The sequence below is a fragment of the Macaca thibetana genome, unplaced genomic scaffold, assembly GCF_024542745.1.
Source record: "Macaca thibetana thibetana isolate TM-01 unplaced genomic scaffold, ASM2454274v1 unplaced_scaffolds331, whole genome shotgun sequence".
Lineage (NCBI taxonomy): Eukaryota > Metazoa > Chordata > Mammalia > Primates > Cercopithecidae > Macaca > Macaca thibetana.
Window position 1 is genome coordinate 1 of NW_026089120.1, and position 12,082 is coordinate 12,082.

Here is a 12,082-nt window from a genome sequence, read left to right on the forward strand (position 1 = left end):
AGTCTCAAGGGGAAGCCAGGCCAATGAGAAGAGCCACTTGCCATCAGGCTGTCCCTTTAGGAGTTACTGAAAGGACCCCAGGTGGGATCGTGGGGAGATAAAAACCATGAGAGACGTTGGCACAAAGGAGTTATGGGACAAAGGGTGCAAGATAGGCAGAAAAGAAACTTTTGTCAGTTGATGGGGAAGAAAGGAAGTCAGAGGGCTTAGACACTGAGGGGGACAGAACATCTCCATGTGCACTCTCATCTCTTGTAGTCAGCAACAGGTGTCTACGGGGAGGGCCCTGTGTCATCTTCTACCCTGAAAGATCTGCAGGTAAGAGGCCCTGGGCCGAGGTTCAGTGACCCTGCAACCTCCTCCCACAGCAGGGGCTGGTTGCCCCTCTGCCAGCTGAGACAGCCCACACACTCCCCCTCCCCAGCCCTAATGAGTGTTCTCTCTACCCCTCCCCGCAATCCTCCTCCAACTCCTCCTCTCTGCATGCACCTCAGAGCCAGTACCAAGAACTAGCAGGAGCCCCGGACTCAAAGCTCCACAATAATCAGTCAACTCAGTGGAAACATCCATTCACTGGGAAGAGTCTAGTGGCGTCCTCTGATTCCACGCTGCCAATCCTGGACTCGTTTCCCCTTGGGGCCCTGAGGAAAGGGGCTGGGGCCCCTGGTGCCATGGGAAAATGGGGAGCTGGGGCACGAGGGCCTCACCTAGATGGACCCCAGAGCACAGAACGTGCAGCATGGGTCTTCTGCACTGCCCTCTTTGCTGACTCTCTCTTCCCCAGACACCCCTACTCGAGTCCTTGCCACACACGCCCTGGGGTTCTTCCCTCTCAGGGAAGCACTAGCCTGACTGTTTGTCAGGGGCCCGTATTTCTGTCCTGACTCAGTCCCTAATTTGCTTTTGAGTCTGGACAAGCCTTCTCTCCTCCTTGGGCTCGTGTTTCTGGAGGAGGTAGAGAGTATCAAAGGTCTCTGTTAGCTCTGGGAGTCCGAGATTGAAAGGCCCCTAGAATGGAAACCTCAGGGCCAAGGGCTCCTGTCTGTCCTTTTCTGTCTTCTATCTCCGCTGTGAAGAACCATACCTGGCCTGTAGGTGCTCAGCAGATGTTTGTTGAATGAACGCACCTTTCTAAATCACAAACTGGCAGGACGGGGGGGACCTTCCTCAAACTCTGTCTCTAGAGGTTCAGCCCCTATCACCAGGGCCCTTTCACCCTGTGCTTTGGGCAGGTTCGCATATTGAAGGAGGAGAAGAAGTGTGAGATACACCGGGTACAGAAGCTTGGGAGGAGCTTGTTCAAACTCAAACACCAGAGGGGTAAGATGGGGCTGGCGAGACCTGGGAGCAGGACCAGCATCAGAGGGCTGTGGGGGTGGCTTAGAATGCCCCAGGGAGGTGGGTGGATGGAAGGGCTTTGAGGTAGAGGGAGAGAGGTCTGTGCCAGGAGACTGCAAGCCTTGTCATCTGCTTCAGCCTTGGTGTCCCCATCAGCAAAGAGGGAGGAATGCCCGTTGTCAGCCACCCACAGTGCTCTCCATCTGAAAGTGGCTTGGAAGATTGGCTACCATCTGGGTGCGAGGAATCCTTAGCAGTGAGGCCAAGTTTGGGAAGCCTGAGAGGAGGAGCTCTGCACCAATGGAGGTTTTTTGTTTTTTGTTTTTTGTTTTGTGAGAATCCAGAGAACCTTATTGTCTGCTTCCTTTCTCAGCTGAACCCCGAGCCCCAGATCCCCCAGCAGGGCCCTCTGAGGTGGAGCAGCTACAAGATGAGACCAAACACCTAAGGAAGGAGCTGGAGAGTCTGGGAAGACAGCTCCAGGCCGAGGTGGAAAACAATCAGATGTTGAATCTCCTGAACAGGAGACAGGAGGAGAGGATACGTGAGCAGGAGGAGAGGCTATCTGGGCAGGAGGAGAGGATACGTGAGCAGGAGGAGAAGCTCTCTGGACAGGAGGAGAGGATACGTGAGCAGGAGGAGAGGCTACATGAGCAGGAGGAGAGGCTATCTGGGCAGGAGGAGCGGATACGTGAGCAGGAGGAGAGGATACGTGAGCAGGAGGAGAGGATACGTGAGCAGGAGGAGAGGATACATGAGCAGGAGGAGAGGATACGTGAGCAGGAGGAGAGGATACGTGAGCAGGAGGAGAGGATACGTGAGCAGGAGGAGAGGATACATGAGCAGGATGAGAGTCTATGGGAGCAGGAGTCGCTGCCAGAGCAGGAGAGGCTGCTGGAGGAGGTGAAAAAGCTGTTGGAACAGGAGAGATGGGAGGAGGAGGAGGAGAAGCTGCTAGAGCATGAGAGGCTGCTGAACCAGGTAGAGAAGCTGCTGGAAGAGGAGAGGCTGCGGGAGGAGGAGAAGCTTCCAGAGCAGGAGAGGCTGTTGGAGCAGGTGGAGAAGCTATTGGAACAGGAGAGGCTGCTGGACCATGGGAGGCTGCTGGAGCAGGTGGAGGAACTGTTGGAACAGGAGAGGTTGCGGGAGCAGGATGAGAGACTGCGGGAGCAGGAGAGGCTGCTGGAGCAGGTGGAGAAGCTTTTGGAACGGGAGAGGCGACAGGAGGAGCAGAAGAGGCTGCTGGAGGAGGAGCAGCTGCTGGACCAAGTGGAGGAGATGCTGGAACAGGAGAGGCTGCGGGAGGAAGATCAGAGGCTGTGGGAGCAGGAGACACTGCGGGAGCTGGAGAGGCTGCGGGAGCTGGAGAGGATGCTGGAGCTGGAGAGGATGCTGGAGCTGGGGTGGGAAGCCCTCTACGAGCAGCAGGCGGAGCCACACAGCAGCTTCGAGGAGCTGGTGGGTTCCCCCACCTGGGGAGCCTGCCCTCTTCCCTAGCCCTCCAGGCCTTTGTTTCCCCACCTGTAAAATGGGGCATTGTAGCCCTCACATGAAATGGTACTTCTAAAGTCACCTGTGAGCCAGAGCCCTGCTCTGATGGCTGTGGGAGAGAGGGATGATTTTTCTTACCTGCCTCCACCCTTCCCGGTGCTATGGGAGGCAGACACCAAGTTCTGGGGTCTCCAGCTATAGTGGGTGGCCAATGATTGCTTCTCTCTGTCCAGAACAATGAGAACAAGAGCGCACTGCAGTTGGAGCCGCAAGTAAAGGAGTTGAAGACGCTGGGCGAGCCAAAAGACACGGTAACCTCTGACCCATCCAAGAAGGGCTGGGAGGCGGGCACCAGCCTCTGGGGAAGGGAGGTGCCAGGCCAGAGGCAGCTGCAGCCTGCGAGCAGGTGACCCTGGGGCAGTCCTATTACTGTTTCTTGCATCTTCCCCTCTGACTTTTAGAGGTGGGGAGCCCTGGGCTCCCCCCAGGTCTGGATATCATCATCCCAGCTAGAGCCATGGAGCCCCCAGTCACAGTGGAAGAGACAGTGGTATAAGAGGCTCCTTATGTTGGGTGTGGTGGCTAATGCCTGTAGTCCCACCACTTTGGGAGGCTGAGGCAGGAGAATCACTTGAGGTCAGGAGTTTGAGACCAGCCTGGCTGACATGGCAAAACCGCATCTCTACTAAAATTTCAAAAAAAAAATAATTACCTAGGCTTGGTGGTGCATGCTTGTCATCCCAGCTACTCAGGAGGCTGAGATACGAGAATCATTTGAGCCTGGGAGGTAGAGGTTGCAGTGAGCTCAGATCGCACCACTGGACTCCAGCCTGGGACACAGAGTGACACTGTCTCAAAACAAAACAAAACACAAAAACCAAAAAGTTCCTTAGATTCAAACTGGTTTCTGGACTCAGTTCTACTGGTTATCATTCAACTACTTTGCATTTCTAAGTCTCTGTTTCTTTAACTTCAAAAGGAAGTTAGTATTTTCTTTGCAGAGGTGCTGAGGATTAAATGAGATAACACACGGAAAGAGTAGACATGTAGTACACTTAGCAGATGGTGGTTGGCTCCCCCTGTTTTCCACCAGTCTGTGGCCTACAGTTTAAATGACAGGGAAAAACATGTGAGATTTGAGGCTGGGGAAGGATGCACTGGGTTCCAGGCAAAGGAGGCAGTCTCTTAGGCCTGGAGCAAGGGACCAGGGGCCTGGGCAGGCCACAGAGCACCACAGTGCCCTTGCTACCCTATTAATGGGCCAGGAATCCGGAAGCCAGCTAGCAAATGCCCTCATGCCCAGGGTCTTCCTGCAGGTGGAGCTGAAGAGCCAAGAGGCTCAGAGTCTGCAGCAGCAGGGAGACCAGTACCTGTGTCACCTGCAGCAGTATGTGGTCGCTTAGCAGCAGCTGACCTCTGAGAAGGAGGTGCTGCACAGGCAGTTACTGCTGCAGACCCAGCTCATGCACCAGCTGCAGCAGCAGGAAGCTCAAGGCAAAGTGGTAGCTAAGATGGCCCACCAAAAGTTGCAGGAGACCCCGGGGAGGGAGTTGCTGAGGACAGGGCCCCGAGAAGGACAACCTGGCAACCTCCGTGCCTTCTCACCCTCTTTCCTGGCCTCTTAGGAGCACCTGGAAGCTACCAGCCAGCAGAAACAGCAGTTAAAGCCAGGTTGAGCCTCATGGCTCTCCCTGGGGAAGGTACGGGAGACCGCTCGGAGGAAGAGGCGAGAGCCCCAGGAGGAAAGGGGAACTGTTAGCAGCATAGGATTGAGGAGTTGGAAGAGACCTTTAAGACAGCTGGTCATTATGCCGACCGGGTGTCCACGCTAAGTTCGGTATCAATATGGTGACCTCCTGGGAGCAGGAGGCCATCAGGTTGCCTAAGGATGGGAGAACTGGCCCAGGTCAGAAAGGGAGCAGGTCAGGACTCCCGCACCAATCGGTAGTGGGACTGTGCCTGGGCAGTATAGCAAGATCTTGGTTCTTAAAAGTAATAATACAGAACAGCTCATTCCCCTCTGGGAATGGGCTGGCTCAGGGCTACACAGTGAGGGTGGGGGCAGAGGTGGGCCCCCAGTACTTCCCTTGTTGGGTTGTCTGAGGACCCTTCTGGCCACTCCCTAGAAGAGATGGAGGAGGACATCTGGACAGTGAGGAGGAGGAGGCACCTCAGCCCATGCAGAACATCCCAGAGGACTGGGAGAGCCGGGAGGTCAGGTGAGCCTGACTTTCCCTGCCCCTACTTTGTCACCTTCCTCGGCGGTCCCTCCCAGATCCCCTTATGTTCTTGGTTTCCCTGCCTTCTGATTTCTGTGGACTTTCACTCCTTCCGGGAGCCAGTGGTCAAACACCATTTCACTGTGACCAACAGGTGCACACTCAGAGCCTCAAGGGAAGGGGCTGCGCTCCACCTCCCTTGACCTGCCCCGGTCAAGGGAAGGGGCTGCGTTGCCCCTGGTGTTCTGTGTGTCCCTACAAGAATAGTCACCTCTTGCCTTCAGGTGGCATTTTTGAACGACGCTGGAGCCAATGCCCAGGAATACCAAAGGGTGTGCTGCCAGCCCCTGGCTCACCCGGTGGCTTCATCCCAGAGGACCCCAGGGACTGGGGGTGAGTCTGTGTGTGGGGAGACCCACCGAGCCCTGCAGGGGGCCATGAACGGTGTGGGTGGGGCAAGGCAGGTGGTTCCTGAGATGTGACCACATTATTTTGGCTTCAGGACGACTTTATGGAGGAGAAGGTGGACATGAAGGAGCATGTGGAGAAACTAGAGCTTTCACTTCACTTTTACCTGACACATATAAATGACTAGGAATGACCTTCAGATAGTGTTTAGCATCTGTAACCTATCTGGCAATAATGTGTTCATCAGGGACCTCTGGATTAAATCACATACTGGCATATTTAAGCTGAATGTCAGTCTGAAAAATAAATGTGCTATATTACCTGAAATACCACTCTTTGTGTAGGAATTTTGTCATATGTTTAAGAAAAAGCTAAAAAGAATGGAAATCCTGTGACAATAACTTAAGTCTTTCTTCAAAGTGCATGCAGTCGTTTGCAATACCTCATTCAGCCAAGTATTTGTTCTCTTCCTCATTCAGTATAAGGCAGCTTTCAATTTGCTTAGAAGGCAACATTAGAAGGTTAGAGTTCAGCAGAAACAGAATTTTAAAATGTGAGTTCAAACTGAATAAATGTGAATTTCTGTAGGAAGTGAAGAATCAAAATATCAATTTAAAGACTGCAATATATGATAATTATTTTTAAAGTATTTGATTAAACCTGATACGTCTCTCTGAAATGAAAAAAATCAGTTCTAAAACCAAAGCTGAGTTTTATAAAACATGAAAATGTAAATCAGCCCTATCCATAATACTTTCTCTAAAACTTTATCTTACAGTCACTTTCAAATAACTATTCAAAAACATAACTGCTATAATAATATCTTGAAATAAGTTAAAACATTTTAAAATACGAACACTGTAGTGTAAAACAAAGAATCTAGGGGAAGGAAAAGTAGAGAGAGAAATGCCAATTCCAGTCCAAAGCTTTATTTGCCAAGTTTTCCTGGCAAATAATTTTACCAACTTATGATTTTTTGTAAACAGAATGTATAATGGAAATACTGACTTTTGTCTAAAGTGGCATTATTGACCTCTGTGATGCTACTATAATGTAATAAATTAGGAAATTGTTGCAAGGTGCTGTTTTTGCCTTAAAATTTTGTGTGTCTTGAAAACTATAGTGTTAAAGGTATTGAGACTGTGCAAATGTTGGGCACCCTTGTCATGAGATAATCGGTTTTTATTCTCACAAAATTGTAACTATGTAAGTGTGTTTATTAAAAGAACATAAACTTAAAAAGTTACAGGAATTAAAAGTTGTGGGAGGGAAAAGTTATGGGATAAATAATATGGTGGAAAAATTGTGGCAACAAGTCCAAAAAAAGTAAAAAAAAAAAAGTTGCATGAAAGGTTTTTTTAAAAAGTTATGAGAAAGAAGTTACGGGAAAAAGTCATGGAATAAAAATAAATAAAAGCAGGCCCCTGTCAGCATAAGCCTGGAGAAGTGGGTCTGGAGTCTTCACCCCCACCATGTCCCTACAACCCCTTTCCAGTCACCTTTTTACCATTAGGTAGCAAGACAAGACCCCTGACTAATGGAGAGAGAAAAACAGACCCTTTACCACCTTGACCAAGGCTGAGTCCTTACATTTCTGGATGATGATGTTTGTTATTTAAGAGCCAGAGGTTGATAGATTTGGTTTGTTTGCAGGAGGTGCGATGGCCTCCTTACTCTCACCAAGGCAACTTTTCTCTCGGGGGCGCTCCCATCTTCCTTACTCAGAGAGGCATCTGAGGCGGGACAGTGGAGCTAACTGTAGACCAGGCGAGGGCACAGGCTGCTAGGGGTGACCCGCCCTTCCCCCATGTACATACTGTATCTGTGTAACATTCTGTATGTATCGTACCTAGCGGAGGTTGCAGCTGGCATATGAGGAAGAGGTTCTGATAGTTATTTGCAGCTGGGAAACTTATTTATTGCTAGCATAGGAGCGACGAAGGAGGTGGGGATGGAGTCATGGCTCCCCGGTGATGGGACTCCTGTTTTCTTTTTTATTTGGGAATAAATGGATTTAGCTATACTGCTCAGCCTGGTATGTTCCCGTTTCCCTCAGTGGGTCCTGCAGTTTGTCCCATTGAAAGACGAGCCCCAGAGTGTCTGAGCATGCCCAGTTGGGCTGTTGGGAATCTTCCAGGCCTGTTGCCTGGATGCTGCCTGGTGACACCTGGTGGATTTCACGGGGACTGCCATGGTGCCTAATGGGCACAGTGCAGCCCTGACAGCCAACAGGTTCAGAAGACTGATCTAGCTGTGGCCGGGAAGAAAACACCAGCACCCGAGGGCACTGACTTTCACCCACCCCAGGTGTCTTCCATTCCGTCCCCCTGCCTCCCTCTCCTGTCTGCACCGGGTGGCCTGTCTGTCCCTCCAGAGTGCAGGCTGCCCCGCAGGCTCCCTCCAGGTTGAGTTCACGGCCCTGCCCCCTAGTGGCCAGATCCGGCTTCACAGGATAAGAACCAGCTAAGCTCCAGGGACTTTCTAGGAAAAGAGTCCCTTGGAAAGGGTGTGACCTTTTCACCGCTCCCAAAAGCACCCTAAAAATGGCTTGGACTTTTCCCTCCCCTGAGCTCCACAGAGAACACAGCCAGCAGAGGACACATTCTCTGTCATCCAGAAATGGGTTGGAGTCTCAGCCGAGGGACAGCAGGACTGGAAGACTGTCAGTCCACACAGCTGCCTGCACAGCACCCCCATGCTGCCCAGAAGGTGGGAAGGATGGCGGGGGCTGGTTGTCCACAGGCCGGGCATGACAGGGAGGCTCCCTGGAGGTGGTGCACTTTGGAGGGGCAATGTCAGGAGACAGCTTCCTCTTGTTGGGCCACAAGACTCCACAAGGACAGCACGAGGACTGATTCCCAGTGCTAGAGGTGAGGCAGTCGGCCACGTGTGTGTGTGTGTGTGTGTGTGTGTGTGTGTGAGAATTTATAGCTATTTATAGAACAGGGCAGGGACATACCACAGAGGGGGCACAAGTTTTCAGCAATGGTCACAACTGGATGTGGCAGCTCACCACTACAACAGACTAAGTCACAGATGAAGGGGGCTGGCTTTGGGGCTGCGGGAGCCACTGTCAAGTCACAGGACACCCACCCAGGCAGCCTTAGAAAGGGCAGTCTCTCAGAACAGGAGGGATCTGTTCAGAGGTCAAAGGGGGGCCTGGGGCTCTCAAGACGGGATGGACTTGCCTGACCCAATCAGCTGGCATTGGAGAGAGCGCAGAGAGAAAACAGGTTAGAGAAAAGCCAGAGCTGGTGAGGCAAGGGCAGAGCACGGGTGCACCGTAGCAGCTGTGAGAGGGCCGGGAGGGGAAGGTATAAGTGTGGGCATGGCAAGGTTCCTGGAAAAGAGAGGCTGGAAGGGAAAAGGGAGGAAGATGGAGGAGAAGCCAGAGCTTCATAGGTAGTGCCCGGGGGCTGTGGCGGCCCTCCCCACCCCACACACGCTGACCTCTCTCATGGCACCCAGGCAGTCCACCCACAGTTCAGACCAATGCCAGCCCCCAGGACTTCCCTATTCTCTGGTCACCCTGTCTTCCAACCCACTGGGCCAGGGCCACCTCTTGCTTGGGGAGCCCCACTCAACAGCCACCAGGCCTGATAGAGAAGGAACACTGCTTGAAACAAAATATTGAAGCTATAAGGGGATGGCTGGCTGGAGTGAGCACCAGAGGCCCCTCTGGGTGGGCAGAAAGCTCAGGGTCCTCTGAAGGACCCTGGGGAACGCTGGGAGGGCAGGTAGCCTGATGCCACTGGCCATACAGTTATAAGTCCAAAAGGCAGGCAGGGGGCTGCAGGTTGCATAGGTGAGGCTGGGCCCTGTATGATGGGAAAAGCAGAAGAGGGAGAGTCCGTGGCAGGACAGGCAGGTGGGCTCGCTAGGCGGAGCTCGGCTGGGCCAGCAGGCACTGTGGTCTCCTTGGCTGAATAGCACAGGCGACCCCTAGGAGCAACAGGCCAAGGTGAGTGAGCCTGCTGGTCGGCGGTAGTGCTTCAGCGGGGGCCACAGGCCCTGTCTTCAGTCCACACTAGCAGCTATGATGGTACCTGGGAGGGAGGGAAGGGGGTTGTGTGTCCCTGCCTGGTCTGTGAAGTGTGTTGTGGGACAACTGTGTGTATGGGACTCTCAGGCTTTTATCCTCGATCACCACTGGATTGCTGACAGTTGGAGGACGTGGGACCCTAACTATCACCCTGAATCTGCAGTGGATTTGGCTCTCGGCACTCCCAGGCTGGGAGCTGGATACCTGCCCTGGCAGCATGACTCAGACTGCATGACAGGTACAGCGTGCCCAGGATGATGTTCCTAGGCCTCTGGCGGCCTCAGAGTCCAGCCCTACACACAACCCGCTCCAAGTTCCCAGCCCCTACACCATAAACCATGAGCTCTGTGTCCTCTCTGATGGTTCCATGTCTGCCAGTTTGGGCATGGAGCCTGTTCTAAGAGCCCCCAGGCTCAGCCATGGGGACCTTGAGCAGTGGCACTGAGTCCCATGGCTCGCAGGGAGGGAAGTGAGACAGCCAGCAGCACAAGGACAGAAAGAGGAAAGAGCAAGTCTGCAGCTCCAGAAGGGAGGGGCAGGGAGCCTGGCTCTGAGGTCCCAGGTGTGCCCCCCCTGTGGAGCTGGGGCAGCGGGGCGGGCAGACCTTTCATGCAGCAGGCAGCAAAGCATGTACCTACCATGGCTGACGCTCCTCAGGGAACACCGATAATGATTCTGAAAGACAGCATCAAATCACATGGCAGGTCACACGCATGGGTGGGGCAGGCCTGAGGGTGGGGGACACACACGCACACGCTGGAGTGTGCACACACATACTGTGAGGCCTCACGGCCTGCATGCACACACTAACACACATGCCCACAAACAACACGCATACGCCGCCTTCCCCGCCACCTCCAGGTGCCCAGCACCCTCATTGGCCGGGCATGTGCCGCATGGATCTGGGACATGCAGCCACACGGCACACTGAAGCACATGCGTGGGCAGAGTCACAACACAGATGCTCGCCCGCACACAGAGGCATTTGCACCAGCTCCCTGCACACTCGTGCCTGGTGTGCTCAGAGGACCACCCATGCTGCTCATGGAGACGGGGCTTGCTCACTAATGTCCAGCTGTCATTTCTCCACCTAAGAGCCTTCCATGGCTCCCTACTGCCTACAGCATTGAACCCCAACAAGTCATACTCTTCAGACTTTGAAGGTTCTCCACCGTATGCCCCACCTTCCCCACAGAGCTCTTCCTCATTCTGTCTGTGTTCCCTGCTTTGGCCGGGGGCTATCCTCGATGCGACCCACACTACACCTCTGCCCATGGCAGCTTTTTACCCAGTTATCCTCCAATTCCTCACCACGTAAGCCTATCTCAGTCATGCCCTGGACTGCATTGAAGCCAATCTGCCTTGAAGAAGCTCTCCCAGACTGCCCTTTTCCCCAAGGTAGGGTCAGGATTTGTCAAATGTTTAGCGTGTGTTAGCAAGACCGGAGTCGGAGCAGGCATCAAACCTTACATCCCACATGTCACACCTCACCATAGACCTGGGTGCCAAATAGTCTGAAGAGTCTGAACTCACGTTGGCAGTTAGCAAAGGGCTCCTATGGCTGCATCTGCAGTTAATATAGCATCTCTATGGCCACTGCCTCCCTGGATCTCCACAGCCATCCTAGGAGAAAGGCAGAACATCATCATTTGATAGAAGGGATACTGAAGCTCTGGGAGGGAAAGGGACTTGCCTAAAGCCCCAGGATGAAGCAGCAAATCTGGACTCTCACAGACAGCCTAGAGCTGCCGGCATTTCCCTTAAGATCTGCGCCCTCGGGTCTGACTTAATTTTTTCCTCTCCAAAGAGCCATTTGTAGGGCCAGAGGTTGGCAAAGCCTGACTCATTTCTGGATGCCAGTTCCTTTGCCTGACTTTCAGTGATTCCTACCTTACCCTGGGTTTTGTGTTTCTTGTCTCAATACTATCATTTCTCATTCCTCCACAAGTTGAACTGCTCACTCCAGCCACTGAAGCATGCTCTTCTTGACACAGTTAACTCTAGGCACATGGTTGGTACTTAAAAGAAAAAAAGAGCGTTATGTCAATTTCATTGATTAACAAAACTGATGGTTCCACTACAAAGTAAAGTAGATACTGCCTGGGCCTCTGAGTTCAACAGCCTTTTAGACAAATGGCTCTGAGCTAAAACATGAGCATGCATGTATATGTATCTGTCTCGGTCTGATGAGATAATCTGGATGCTTAGTTGTTATCCTTGAGCATTTTCCTGCCTCATTAATGCATGTGTAGCCAGCACAACAATAATGTGCTAATAATGGCTAAAGCTGAGGGCTTTCCTGAGCCAGGCAGTGGCATGAAAAACTTTAAAGTGACCTTTAAAACTTTAACCCCTAAAGCTGAGGACTTTCCTGAGCCAGATAGTGGCTGTAAAAACTAAAGTTTTTACATAGACTCTCATTGAATAATTTCTGTTTTTCAGATCAAGAAACTGAGACTATCACATTTGGGATTAAGTTTAAAAAAAAAAAAAAGAAAGAAATTGAGGCTTAAAGCCGTCAAGTATTTCAAAGCCAGCAAGTGGCTAAATCAGAACTTGAACTCAGGCAGTCTAGCCCTGGGAT

The 12,082-nt window shown here is 52.3% G+C and overlaps 1 protein-coding gene across 1 annotated transcript; it reads left to right on the plus strand.

The window, feature by feature from the left end:
• Window positions 1-258: 258 nt before the first annotated feature.
• On the plus strand, window positions 259-6,544 carry LOC126947437 (golgin subfamily A member 6-like protein 4; the record flags this gene model as incomplete). Its single annotated transcript, XM_050778087.1, is given in 13 exon segments — window positions 259-318; window positions 495-530; window positions 532-582; window positions 1,233-1,320; window positions 1,712-1,903; window positions 1,967-2,241; window positions 2,395-2,690; window positions 2,727-2,796; window positions 3,063-3,140; window positions 4,455-4,529; window positions 4,956-5,048; window positions 5,333-5,441; window positions 5,551-6,544. Coding segments are annotated over 10 exon segments (1,197 nt in total), but the record flags the coding sequence as incomplete, so codon positions are not given.
• Window positions 6,545-12,082: the final 5,538 nt, after the last annotated feature.